The following is a 15,110-nucleotide window of genomic DNA, read 5'->3' on the forward strand; positions in this document are numbered from 1 at the left end:
GAATATAATTATTATTATATTTTAAGACTAAGATTATGTTAGTAATCTTTTAAACCATAAACTCACTGTAGGCACTTAATAAATGGCCTTGAATGAAAAAATGAATGATTCAGTGTGTCTGTATTTCAACAAAGAATTTAAGGTGCTAAACGTTTGTTTCTGATCTTTCCTGCTTTTGATTTTGTGTGGATCTTTATTTTACTCACAGATGGAAAGTCGTCCTAGAAGCTTTGCATCTCTTTGTCATTTTATGTGACTCAGTATTTTTAAAGTGCTTAGAAATGTTCAATAAATGTTAGCACTTATGTTTATGACTACAAAGTTTTTAATTTTAATCATTTTGGGTGAGCTTTTTTTTAATGAGATACATTTCTGAGAGTTGTTACCTGAATATATTGAGCATCCTTCTTTCCTTTATGAATTAAATCCTTGTGAACATCAGCAATATATAATTTAAATTTGTGTTAGTATTCTATATTATTCTCTCTCACTTTCACATCTTGCTACTTCTAACAAATTAAGCTTATTTTATCTTTTTAAATAGTTTATGTGGTTCTCTCCTCATTTCCATTCCACTGTTTTATCTTAAACCTGTGCCTCATCATTTCTTGCTAATGTTTTAGGAATTTCATAACTGCTGTCTCTATTTATGGTTTCATATGTTTCTTCAAGCCATCCTTTATATTGTGGCTAGAATCATCTTTCCATGATACCCCCATTATCAGTTAATTCCCCTAAGACTCTTCCCATTGCTTGCAGGATAAAATTTATACTTGTTTTTGACATGGCTCTGCCTCCCACTTTAAGTAGCCTTAACTTTTGCTGCATTCTCTCTGCCCCCTAATCTCTACCTGTTCTGAACTCTTAGATCAGTTCAAACTCAAGTCGTGTGTATAACTGAAAAGTCAATGAACTCTTGAGTTAACACGGTAAGAGTTCTTCTGCAGTTAAAGTGCATATAATAGCATCTAATATAGCTCACCACAAACCTTTTGGATTTATTTCTGGGTCTTGATGGCAACCAAGTCCACTATTCTTGCCTAGAGAATCCTGTGAACAGAGGAGTCTGGCAGGCTACAGTCCATGGGGGTCTCACAGAGTAGGACATGACTGAAGTGACTTAGCACACTTGATGTATTTCATATTTTTGAGGGTGATAAGTCAACTATAGACTCACCTGAAATATTGCTTTTTCTGGGAGCATCCTTGACTCTTAAGTGGCTCCTTTTCTGTGTTTGAGTGGCAGCTAATCATGCTTCAGTCCTAATACTTGCCATGCCATACCAGTAATTTTCTTTGTAATATGGTGTCTTAACTGAAGCTAAGTATTACCCATACCAATTTATAGCATTAGTTGACATTCTGCTAGGGAATCTCTATGTGCTTCAGTCAGTCTGATTTTTATGTGAGTTGTGTAAATTGTTTAGGAAATACTCGAGTCAGTGTCTAGTTACCTAACCTAAATTATCAAGACCCATAATTTGAATGGGCTAGAACATGAATCTTGTTCAAAATAAGATGTGTGTGTGTGCACGTACATGTGTGTGCAAGTGCACAAGCATGTGTAGAGAGAAAAGCACACATGCTGTATCTGGAGTTGTGTCAGGACAGGTATCAATAGAAGCCAAATGCTGGAAAGAACAATGAGATAAAGTTTGCATAGCCGAGAAAGACATCTGGCATTTGTTGGACAAACTTTATACCAAATCTGAAGGGAATAGTTGTGGTTCTCAGGACAGTATTATCATTATTATTATTATTTAATACCATGGCTTCTTGTGATATGATGATTCTATAGCATGAGAAAGTAGATAGATGTGTGATTAAAAAAGAAAGCCTACCATTTCATACTATATATTAATATAATATTTTAGGTACTTAAGAAAGAAAAGTCTTACTGTTCAGAAATGTTGAATGTTGAAAAAAAGTGCATCTCTGAATCAGAGATAAGCAGTATAATCACTGGGAGTCCAGGTGCTTTTATGAGGATTCTTCTGTTGATGGTCAGTTAGTAAAAGTTGGTAGAATTTTATTACTGGAAGCCCACACCTTTCATTCTTCTTATCCCTTCTGAAACAGCTGAACACAGAAGAGAAAGGAGATTTATCATCATCTGGATGAAGTGCCTAGTAGCAGATATCTGAAGGGAGATATAGACAGAGGCTGAGTGAATAGACACTTTGGAGGGTAACAAGGGTCATTGTCATTGTCCCAGTGTGATACTTTGAGTGACGGTTAGCAGTGTTGGTGGTCCTAAGATTTTGTCTATAGAAATTATCTGCTTTGACTCGAAGAGTGGCTGAGAAGAGCTCATTTGGCCCTGCAGATCCGTAGAGTCAGTGTCTACATGGCCAAGTGAAATGAGAGCAAGGAGCTGGAGAGCAGCATTTATATTGGAAACACTCAGATGTCACTGATTACATGATTCCCATTCCTCTTTTCGAGAATTATCATAGAGTCATAAAAAGAATAGCCCTGAGATCTTGCTTCTTGTCAGAGAGCCCTGCTGATCTAGTACTAGACTGTTCTGTCTTCAGTGCCTAGCACCATGTTTGATACATAGTAAAAATATGGATGGATGTGTAGGTGGATGATGAATAAGATGTTTAACTATCATGTTTAGTCACAGACACTGTATACTGATGTGCAGTTTTTAGAATACAGAATGGCTTTAATTTTTGAAGCATAAATAACACCCAGTAAAAATAAGCATGCAAGAGGAACTAATTTAATGAAAAGCAGATTTTTGTTTTTTTCCTCTTTTTCTTTTATGTGTATATTTTCTCTTTTATTAGACATAATCATGTGACTAGATTTATAAAGATGCTGAACAGTTGTTTTCTTTTCATGCAGGGGCCTGAATTAATGAACAAGTATGTTGGTGAATCTGAAAGAGCAGTTAGAGAGGTAAGATTATGCCTTAAAGTGGAACTCTGCATAGGATAACCACAGTTCTGTCCTCTAGTTTCCATTTTGTGTGGGGTTACAGGTTTACAGTTTCCAAATCTAAATTCTAGTGGTATATTTTTTTATTCAGGCAAATATTTTTAAATTAATTTTGGTTATCTATAATACATAGTCTTTGTTTTTAAACATCATAATATTTCTAGCCTCAAGTTTTAGCACATATATTTTTTAACAACTATCAGCATCCCATTAAAAAAAGGGATATGTTTTTAGCTAACAACTAACACATGATGTTAAAATGAGACTTAAATCCTTTAAACCAGGTAGTCCTTTAAATCAGATAAGCTTATTAGTATATGAAAATTTCAATGTACTCTCCTTATTTTATTTACTTTACCTTTGACTAGTGATTTAGAAAATGCATCCCCCTTCTCTCTCTTAAATTTTAAAGTTAGTGATTGGCCTACTGATTACTTCATATTGCTGAAGCTGCGCAATTGGGAAATTCATGCAAAATCAAGGCACTGAAGTGGGGTAAACTATAGCAGTTTGACCATAAGTTTTGGTGTCCTAAACAACGGCTGGCCTGCCTCACATGGGCATCATGTATCTTCCCAGATGCTGTTCAAGGGCAAAAATACATAAATAGCAGTGGAATGGATTATCTCCATTTATGAAATATGTGGATACCAACCAAGAGTATTAAAGATTGGAATACTTTGTTTTGCATGTGAGAAAAAGTTTTAAGTTACTTTTTGTTTCTTTTTTCTCCTTGAAATATAGATGATGGTGATCATATAAAATATTAACTGATAATGATAGCACCCTTCTTCATTAAAATATGAAAAAGGTGGTGCTTTTTAATACTAATGTTTTGGTAATTGTTCTGTATTTTTATGGTCATCATAATTGTGACCAGAAAATGGGGGCCTGGTCACACAAATTTGTGCCAGGTAACACAAATTTGAATTTCTTTCTGCCTGTACTGACTTTTTCTAGCCCATTTCTTCTTATTGCCTCATGGCTGTCCAGACAGTCTTTGATTTTGATAGCCTGATTGACTTCTGGTCTATGCAATCTATTCTCTTCCAAGTTTTAACTATGTTTTTCCATATAGTCTTCAGAGAAATGAGCAAGGCATGTGACTTTTAGGTTTATGGGTATTTTATATGCTAAACTTTGGCTGATTTTACACATTATTATTTTTCTTTTAAACTTGTGTTTATGATAGATAATAATAACTATCATTTACTGAGCTGTTACTGTGTTCCAGGCATTATCCTAAATGTGTTGCCATCTTTTTAAATTCAGTTCTTAAACTTTTGTGGCTGGCATTTATCATAATCTCCATTTTAGAGATATGGAACTTGAAGTTTAGAGAAGTAAAGTTATCCACTAGAAATCACACAGCTACTAAGTGGCAGAGGTGGGATTTTAACTGATATTTTCTGATTACTTAAGCCAAATTGTCTCCTGAACACTTCTAAGAATATGTATTGATGTCTTGTCTGTTTGCAAGTAAGCACCATGATAGAAGGTATTTTACATCCATTATGAAGTGTGACTACATCTGTTACAGGTTGTATACAAAGTTATTGAGCTAGTTGACTGGTACATAATTGATTTGGTTCTAACCGTTTTCAAACTAAAACTAGCAATGGAGTTTTCTGAAGTTTGCTGATCTTTAGCTAATGTGGCACTCTTTCCACCAGATCTTCCGGAAGGCAAGAGCTGTGGCTCCTTCCATTATTTTCTTTGATGAACTTGATGCCTTAGCAGTTGAAAGGGGCAGGTAAGAAATAACTAAGACTGCCACTAGTAACTGTATATTACCAACTACAGTGTAGAGGACTTTTTATACAGATTTTGTTTATTAATATTATTAATACAAGAAAACTTTCAACTCACATGGTTTTTTCTTACATACTTAAAATTATTTCATATTACTACTTTATTACTTCTGAAGTGAGATGGAACAAAAGGTCACAAATAACTTAAGTTCACCTTGATGCAAGGGAAGAATAAGAAGCCAGAAAAGTTTGCTGAATTAGGGTGATCTGCCACATTTATGTGCCATCAGAGACATCTGTTTTTGGAGCCTAAAAAGGAACAGGATGGGAAACACTGTTAAATATGAACCAGATGGTAGGTAGAATATATAGCAGAGTTCTCATAAAATGCCTTTGAAATATACTAGTGTGAGAAACCAGACAAGTTACTTGGTAGGAATAACCTGGTTTGTAGGCGCTTTGGCTCAGTAGGAATTGGCATATGTGTTAGAGATGTTAATAATTTGCAGCTTCTAGATATTATTTTCTCTAATCGTCTTCGTCATATTGTGAGTCCTTCCTTAGTGACTCATTCAAATAGATTCTGTGTAGTTTCCTTTGCTCAGAAAAATTTTGGTCAAGTTAGTTGACGCTTTGAAAATAAAGATAAGGCTGACTATGAAATGTAATGTTAATAGTCCAAATAGAGAATTTCAGTTGTACTTTAGCTATATTAAGTCTTAATCAGTTTGGTTTTTATAGCCATAAGAATTTCATAGAATGATATTCTGTTCTCAACTGTTTTTTCCCTGTAGTTGTATAATGAGCCAACATTGCCTAGAAAGTTATTGTTTTGTCTAGTTAAGAGTGCTATTACCTGAAAACTAAAACAAACAAAATCTCGACACATATGTTTTTGTTCGTTAGCCGTTTGAATTGGACACAGTTTCTAGAAATTGGAAAACACATCTGTTGATAGATAGCAAAGTATAAAATTCCCCAAATACTAAACCAGGTTTAGACTTTATTAAAGAAATAGTAAACATAGGAAAACAGGAAAATTTTTTAATTATATAAACTATTAATTTTCTCTATAATTTTATGCATTGCTTTCATTTTTTTTCTATGATAACATTTAGATCAAACTCATATGACTAATCCAAAAAAGATAGTGCCTAAGAAAACTTTCTTCTTATCATGATTTATATTTCTACACATAAGATGTTTAACAAATTGAGCCATGAATTATAATATATGCTACTCCATACTATCCAGGGTGTTAATTCAAGTATTTTGACTATTTGAGTTTACTCAAATTAGCCATGAAACTGAGGGTTGCAACCTGCACATTGTAAATAGAGTATAGACATACCATTTGCTTAGCTTTAGAAATATTTGTGCTTTCAGAAAGAGAGATTTCTGCTTATAAAAGTGTCTTATTTCATGCTTACAGAAGTGTCTACTTATAACCATGATTGTCTCCTTTTCTCTGCCCCATTTAAGTGTCTGTGGGACTTGAAAAATAAGTCAGCCTGTTATTTACTTCTCATTTTCTGTATGCCCATTTAAATTATGGGTGTTCTGGATAAGATTTTTTTGTCTGATTTCGTTTTGTGAGTTGGAAGAAGTGTTGTAAGATTCCCTTTGTGAAGTGCTTTAATGATCTCTGTAATATTTGGGAAAATTGAAAATGCTGTTGAAGTAGGATGGCTCTTTGGAAGATGGATAATATGGTAGGGAGAACAGGCACTGAGGTAGGGAAGAGATTTGAATTATCCTGAGCTAATGAGTTGGACTGTGAAGAAAGCTGAGCACCGAAAAATTGATGCTTTTGAACTGTGGTATTGAAGAAGATTCTTGAGAGTCCCTTGGACTGCAAGGAGATCCACCAGTCCATCCTAAAGGTGATCAGTCCTGGGTGTTCATTGGAAGGACTGATGCTGAAGCTGAAACTCCAGTACTTTGGCCACCTCATGTGAAGAGCTGACTCATTGGAAAAGACCCTGATGCTGGGAGGGATTGGGGGCAGGAGGAGAAGGGGATGACAGAGGATGAGATGGCTGGATGGCATCACCGACTCGATGGACATGAGTTTGGGTGGACTCCGGGAGTTTGTGATGAACAGGGAGGCCTGGCGTGCTGTGATTCATGAGGTCACAAAGAGTCGAACATGACTGAGTGACTGAACTGAACTGAATAATAATATTGGGGAACATTTATTTACTGCTTACCATATTCTAGAAACTGTTTTAAGTGCTTTACAGATTAAAAAAAAAATCACAAAAAGGTCCCTGCATTAATACAAAGCAGGTTATTGTACAGTTGGCTGCAGTACTCTGCCCTGCCTGCCAGCTAGCTTAAAATTTTACCTTTTCCAGGATTATAGTCGGGAAGGGCGAGCACTCTGGGTAGTAAATCATCAGTCAGTTTTGTCTTAGGCAACAGTTCTGTCCCCAGGGGTGAAGACATATAGGATGTTTCCCCATATACTATGTTCTCTTGGCCCAGACGCCTCTGATTGAGGCAATGGCCACTAGACTAATCCAGAGATTCCTAGAAAAGCTTTCTCTTTCTCGGATGTTCCAGCTAATCACTGGATCCTGAATCATCCTCAGCAGCTGGCATTAGTTGCCTGGTCACTCCAGACTTCAAGCAGAACTAGAAATATATTTCTGAAGGTTAGAGTCACTGACTGCAGAGGCCCATCTTATTTATTTAACTTAAAAATAGCATCACTCTGTTTGGGTTTCACTCACAATGTTATGGCCTTTTGTTTATATCAACCTTTAATCATCACCACGACCCCAGGAGGAGTAGGTCCTATTTTCATCTCCAATTTACAGGTGAGAAAACTTAGGCATGTAGATCCATAACTGCTTTATTCAACATCATATATCACAAGTAGCAGAGCTGAAATTTGAATTTACGTATTTTGACTCCAGAGCAGATACTCTGAGCCATTTTTTTATTTGACTGTCACACCACAGATCTCAAGATTGCGTGTCCAAGTAGTTAATTAACTAACCTTTCAAGATTCTATTTATTGTACCTTCTCTTTGTGAGCCTGTGAATATAAGACTCCTTTGCAGCATTCATTCATTCACTTGTTAAGTAAATGTTTATTGAGCACTCTTTCTGCAATAGGCTTTGCATGGGGGACAAAACAGAGAACAGGACTTAGAGCAATTACCTTAACCTCTTTAAGCTTTAGTTTCATTTGTAAAATGGAGATAGTAGTAATAAATTCTAGGTTGTTGGAATTAAATACATGTAAAGTGCTTTATGTACTGCCTGGCATTTAGTAATTGCTTAAAAAACTTGTTTCTCATAATTTCTGCATTGATATTCTTGTAACAATGGTCATTTCCATATAAATAGAAATACAGTAGTAGAGATAGAAATGCAGTGGAAGATATTGAAGCATTTGGGAAGTTAGAGTGTTCTACAGGTGACAGGCACTATGGCATTTCAGCAATCTAATTTGCTATTAGTTGTAAGACATACCATTATTTTACATACCATTACTGAAGAAAAATGCAGCCCTGAACTGTGAAATGATACTGAGAAATCAACAACTCCAAGGAATATCCTGATTTCAAAAGTTTTAAATATGAAAAAAGTTTGTATTTTAGAAATAGAGGAAAGACATTATTATTGGGGAGAAAAAGAAGATGATCTGGTGTGTTTTATAAAACTAAGGCTGCCATATAAAAATACTTGATATATTGTTTTATGACTAGAGTATTAAAGAGATGGTTAAATATATGGAAAAATGAAAAGATTAAGTGCTCTGTTAAAAGCTGACTGATATATTCTGTGAAGTATTAGAGAATCTGTGATATTCATAACTGTTTTCTTGTATAGCTGTTTCTGCACTTAAAATCCTGAATTGATTTCCATTTGGAGTGGTTAGGGGGAAAAATAAGTTCTGAGCCAGCTTTCATTGAAAATGAAAATTCCAGGCTTAGTAACATTTTGAAAAGAGCTCTGAGTGTTAGAGTAATGGTCAGGAAATGGGGCAGCCTTTTTTGCAGTATTTCCAGATTTCAGGTAGCTTCAGTGAATTCATGACACTGAACACTATAGAAGAAATTTTTGTAGGCATCATTCTGTAAATGACACTTTTCAAAGTGGGTTATAAATTTTTAAATGTGATTTTATAGCAGTATTTGGGCTTCCCAGGTGGCTCAGTGGTAAAGAATCTGCCTACAAATGCAGGAGACACAGTAGACATGAGTTTGATCCCTGGGTTGGGAAGATCCCTAGAGGAGGGAATGGCAACCCACTCCAGTATTCTTGTATGGAAAATTCCATGGACAAAGGAGCCTGGCAGGCTGTATGTAGTCCATGGGTTCACAAAGAGTCTGACATCACTGAGCACGCCTGCATGCACATGGTGGTATGTAAAATTTCATAAAATCATAAAATTTTGTAGCTGAGAAAATTCTTAGAAATCATCTAGTACAGTCTTTTTTTAGAAGGAATAGAAGCCCCTAGAATTTAAGAGAAGAGGCGCATAACTCCTCTGTGGCCTAGACAAGGCTAGAGCTCATGTCCTCTAATTTAGTGCTCGTTGGATGATAATACTACTGCCTTTAGACTATCAGGATTTGGGATAGAAAAAGTATGTTCATATCAGGGTAAAACTTATCATGTATCTAAATATTTAATGAATATTTTTATGTAAGAAACTCTAGCAATAACAACTTATTAAATACTTTTAACTATTATTACTTTGTATATCTCTGTTTCAAGTTGCTAAATTCATTGCCTATTTCCTGGTATGCAGTTTTTTTCTAATTTATACTTCATTGCCTCATAGTTTTTACATTGTTGAACTTTTAATATTAAACAGAACTGCTGAAAGAAGCAGAGTAAAAGAAGAAATGGAACATGTGTAACTGATTTTTTATTATAAGAGTTTTATGGAGTATAGCAGATTTCTATGAATATTTTGTGTTTTGCATTTTGTCTAAGCATTGTGGCTGAGTACTATAGAATGGATTAAAGGTAAGACTTTCCCTAGAGAGATGGCCTAATGCAGCATTTTACTAGGAATTGGAACTTATTTCTTGTTGTTCTAGGACATGTTAAGTCTCTTGTAGCTATCTTGGTTTTAAAATGAAAATTTGCTTGCATTTTGCATGCACCAAGAAAATTATCATAAGTAATGCTTGTGTTCAGAGCAGTATATGTCTGGCTAGCCTTCCTTGGGTGTTTTTCACACCTAATATTGACCTACCTCCCATAGGAGGTAGGTTTTAAGAAACAAATTCAGATGCCTGCCATTTGGGATTCTTTATGACACTTGAAAATTATACTAGAAAAAAATTTTGAAATGTAAATTGGATATATCAACTGTTGGTCTATAATTTAAAGATCATATGAAGGGACAATAGGGGATTTTATTTTACTAAAGGAGTTGAAAGGAAATACATATCATTTTTGTGAAATTTTTACTATTGAAAAATAAAATCAATGTAGTATTAGCATCATGGTGGTGAGATTTCTTAAAGATGAGGGTTAGCAATGTTTTCTGAAACAGGCTAGTTCGTAAATGTTTTTTGGTTTTTTTGGCCATACAGTCTCTATTGGAGCTATTCATCTCTTTTGCTACCATGCAAAAGGAGCTACAGAGAATATGTAATCAAATGAAAAACAGTTGGCTGCCAGATTTAGACTGTGGCTATAGTTTCCTGACCTGTTTTAAGATGTTATAAAGTCTCTTTAGTGCATGGCACTGTGACTTTTGAAGGGGGGTAATTTGGGAAAGGGGCTTGACTTCTGAAGGGAAAAGAAAATTAATCTATTGGAAAAGTCTAATTTTAGTACTTTCTGTAGCTGAACATTTTTTTCCATTGTTGTGTTGCCTTTATCTCTAGCAGATAATAAAGTTTTAAAATCATTTCATTATGTTAGTGATTACACATTTATTCTTAAACTTGAAGTTGGTTTTGATTTCCTAGGATGTCAGTTTTATGGATTTTGTTTCCTACTGCAGCTTTGAAAGTCAGCCAAGAATATTTCTCAGTCCATAAAACATTTTCACTATGCTATTCTCCAGCTAGTTCTCAATGATCTGTGGAAATAAAGGGCAAAAGCAGCATGGGAAATGAGAATCCAAAGAATTCCCTTCACCTCATCTTCAGCATTAATTATAGCTCCCAGTTTCTCTACAGATAACAAATTGGACCAGTATTATACCTTTCTGTTTAGAGGCATTCTATTAGAGGTATCAATACCTTCCTGAATTGCTAATACTTTTATTGAAATGAATGAATTAAATAACTTAGGTGTTCTCTGTTACCAACAGAGACTAACAGAATTTTGAAACTAGAAGGACTTGTATGCTATCTAATTTAATTCCCTTATTCATATAGGCCAATAATTATGACACCCTCAAGGGAACAGTAACATCTTTATCCTCCTACCTCAGGTGTCCAGCACAGTATCTAACAGAGAAGCACCCAGACATTTAGTTTTTGAATAAGGAAATGTAGGCTTACAGAAACTAGAGATTAGGTTCAATCAGCTGGTTGTTAGCAGAATCTGATTTCACCATGTGTTAGTGTCATTTATGAACTAATTTTACTTTAAAATTTAACACCGAGACAGTCTTTTGGAGTTTTGTCACTTGCATTATTTTCATAGAAGCATCATCATCTTTATTATAAAAAATTATTTGTAAGCTATGGAATACATTCACTTGTCAGAGAGCTCCAAAAAAAATTAACGAAGTGCTGACTGATGTGTTTTTCTCAAAAAATTCAATAGTTTTTGTACACAGTAACTCTAACAGTGAGTCTGGACTCAGAAAACTTTGCCAGTTGTGCTAAGGGTACAGAAACAATAAATGTTCTTTTCAATGTAGCTGATAGCAACAGTATTAAAATCTAACAGAGGATAACAACACAGATACTTAACTACAGTGAGAAAACATTTTGAAAGACTATGGACGTCCTTGGTATACTAATTAATTTTGTAGAGAGATCACCATATTATATTCTGCCGGAAGGTCATTCAGTCACACTTAGTGTAGGGGAATCAAACTGAGTCTTTTCTCATGCATTCAAGTCATTGGGTTCCAAATCCTGTGTGTCTGTAATCACATTTAGAGCATTATAAATAAAGATCCTGAATCAGTATCCACCTACCCCCTACATCCCCCCACCCCCCACCCCCACAAAAAAAAAAAGATTCATTTAGAAGACTGAAAAAGAGGATAGAAGTAACAGATGACGAGAACTTCTTTTGGTATAGATCTAAGAAACCAAGGACGTGGAGATTTTCTTTTCATTCAGTTTCTTGAGCCAAGCAATTCTACATCTGAGCAGTCTTACAGTATATTGGTTTTTTTCTATTTTAGAAGGTTTGCCTAAAAAAGTCATTTTAAAATATCTGAGCAGTATAAAGATCTCCTTATCTGGAAATTTTTGCTATTCAAAATATATTTTGCCTTGAGGACTCTGAGGAGCCAAACTCACTGCATTTGAACAGCTAGTATATAGTTAAGACTAAAATGTAAAGAAGTCTCATTACCAGTGTATAGTAATTTCCTTCTAATACAGCTTGTATAAAAAAAGTGTTTCTTAGTAGTCTATTTATTAGGCTCACTGTTTTGGGCATCGTTATGAAGGGCTTAAGAGGAGTAGTTTTTATCTTAATCTTAGCCAAAAGGCTGAAAAGCAGTTGAGTTTTTACCTTAGCATTATGTTGGTGGTTTTCATGGAAAAGTTTAAGGAAGTTTGATACTTTCTATTTATGTTTTAAGTAAAGCTAAGTAGGGAACTGAGAATATATATCTGCTGACCTGTTTTAACTTCTGAAGATCTTTAATCATACATCATGTTCATGTTTTATTTCAGTAACATTTATGTGCCACACATTCCTTTTTCAGTTTAATTGGTTAAAATAGCTTGTAATAGGTTATACACATTACCAGTAACCAAGGTACAGTGGTAATAATAGTTATAAGAATTATAATTATCTATTGATCCTTTCTTTGCGCTATTATGCTAGACCTTTTATACATTTTATTTAATTTTGAGGATGCTATGGGTCTTTCCATGTTTGATTGAGACAACTGAGGCTCAGAGAAGTATCTCTTGTACAACATTACACAAAAAGAAAAGTGGTAAACCTGGCAATTGAACCCAAGCTTACTGAGTATCATCGTGGTTTAGTTGTTAAGTCATGTCCAACTCTTGCGACCACGTGGACTGTAGCCTGCCAGACTCCTCTGTCCATGGGATTCTCCAGGCAAGAATACTGGAGTGGGTTGCCATTTTCTTCAGGAGATCTTCCCAACCCAGGGATCAAACCCGGGTCTCCTACATTGCAGGCCGATTTTTTACCGACTGAGCTACGAGGGAAGATTCACTGAGTATCATATCTTAGCTCTTTCCCAAATTCAAAGCAACCTTCCCAATAAGTACTGATCAGTGCAGATTTTACTGGAGTCATTTGTAAAACTTTATATTATATAATCATTTATTACAATCACTGTAAAATTTTAGTTTTCCTTGTCAACATTTCTAGATCTATGGCACTTAAGAAAATGACACGTTTATAAGCATTTTTTCTGCTTCAGTTTTTAGCTTGTTGTCAGAAAAATGTTTGAACTTGCATGTGTTAATTTTCCTTATTTTCCTTTTATTGGATTATGTTTATAACAGCAGCATAGGGAGGGCCAAGATTGTGAAAATTTTCCTTAAAAAAATTGCTTTTTGTAGAGGGTAAATTGAGTCAAAACTATAGAAGTGTAATGAGCAAAACTATACAAATGTAATGTAATGCCTATGTTAGCTTGGAATTTTTACTGGGAAATCATGGCAAAATGAAAAAATACATACTTTTATGTCATTCTCTGTATTAACAGTTTATACAAAGCTGCAGTTATTCAGAGCACATGTAGCTTACACAGCTCTCAGACAGCTGGGGAAGATAACTCATTATATTAATATATGTCTTATCTGCTTTTATAGGATATGTTGTTAATCTAAAGTAATTTATTTACTATTAGGGTCAAACTGAGTATTGACCATACTGTGACAGCATAGATATCCTGTAGTGGTCAGCTGGAATATTCAGGGCATTATTGATTTTTTATATTCCTTGATCTTGGATTTTGGTGTCAGACATTAATTTGGGGAAATTCTCAGTCATTATGGCTTCAAATATGTTCTACTCTGTCTTCTCTTTTTTGTATTTTAGATACACATATATTACATATTTTGTTGTCCACAGTTCTTGGATATTCTTTTCTGTTGTGTTTTTTTTTTTTTCCCACTGTTTTCTTTAGTCCGGTTTTCTCTTTGCTTTTCCATTTTGAATGTTTCTGTTGACTTAAACAGAGATTATTTTCTCAGCCCTGTGTAATCTACCAATGAACCCAAAAAGGAAATTCCTTTTTTCTGTTACAGTGTTATATCTCAGCATTTCTCTTTGAGCCTTAGAATTTCCATTTCTCTGCTTATGTTGCCCTTTTATTGCATGTCGTCTACTTTATCCACTAGAGCCGTTAGCATATTAGTCATAGTTTTAAAAAATTACTGGTCTGATAGTTCCAGCATTCTTGCTAATTCTCTGGTTCTGATGCTAGCTCAGTTTCTTTCTAGCTGTGTTGGTTTGCCTTTTATTCTGCCTTATAGTTTTTCTCTTGATAGACATGGTTTACTGGGTAAAAGGAACTGTGGCAAGTAGGCCTTTAGTAGTGTAGTGGTAAGTGAGCACAGAGTGAGGAGGTGTCAGTACCAGCCAGAGGAGGAGTTCTTACCTGACCATGCGGCCTCTTGATCTTAGATTTACCAGCCTCCAGAGTGTGATAAATGCAGTTCTGTTGTTTATAAACCACCTAGTCTGTGGTGTTTTGTTATAGCAGCCTGAACAGATTAGGATACCCGGGTCTCACATTTCTGAAGAATCTAAAAAGAATTGTTAATTTTTCCATTTATAGAGCTTTTTACTTGTTAGGAGGGAGTTAAGACTTCTAAAATTCTTATTCATTACTGCCCAGTTGGGACTACCCTGATTGCTCAGTTGGTAAAGAATCTGCCTGCAATTCAGGAGACCCTGGTTTGATTCCCGGGTCAGGAACATCCACTGGAGAAGGGATAGGCTTCCCACTCCAGTGTTCTGGCCTAGGGAATTCCATGGACTATATAGTATATACTATATAGTATATAGAGTCCACAAAGAGTCGGACACCACTAAGCGACTTTCACTGCTCAGTTGTAACCTGTTTTCTATATTGTGGCTACTGTGGTCCTCAGAAACATAAATCTGATCTTGTCATGTCTCTACTTGAAACTTCCTATCCACTTCAGGTTAAAATCCAAACTCAGTAATTTGGATAATAAAGCCTTTGTCATACACCCTTGGTTTATCTTTCTCTGCTGATCTTTTACATTTTTATATTACTGCTATGCTGTGCTC

The 15,110-nt window shown here is 35.1% G+C and overlaps 1 protein-coding gene across 2 annotated transcripts in view; it reads left to right on the forward strand.

Moving 5' to 3' along the window:
- SPATA5 (spermatogenesis associated 5) overlaps window positions 1-15,110 on the forward strand; it is a 330,546-nt gene that overhangs the window by 103,422 nt on the left and 212,014 nt on the right. For both annotated transcript variants that reach the window (XM_043902355.1, XM_043902354.1), the window contains exons 12-13: window positions 2,854-2,907; window positions 4,620-4,699. In XM_043902355.1, coding sequence (XP_043758290.1) covers window positions 2,854-2,907; window positions 4,620-4,699 — 134 coding nt within the window. The remainder of the gene's footprint in view (window positions 1-2,853; window positions 2,908-4,619; window positions 4,700-15,110) is intronic.

This window comes from Cervus elaphus, chromosome 5, assembly GCF_910594005.1.
Source record: "Cervus elaphus chromosome 5, mCerEla1.1, whole genome shotgun sequence".
Taxonomy (NCBI): Eukaryota; Metazoa; Chordata; class Mammalia; order Artiodactyla; family Cervidae; genus Cervus; species Cervus elaphus.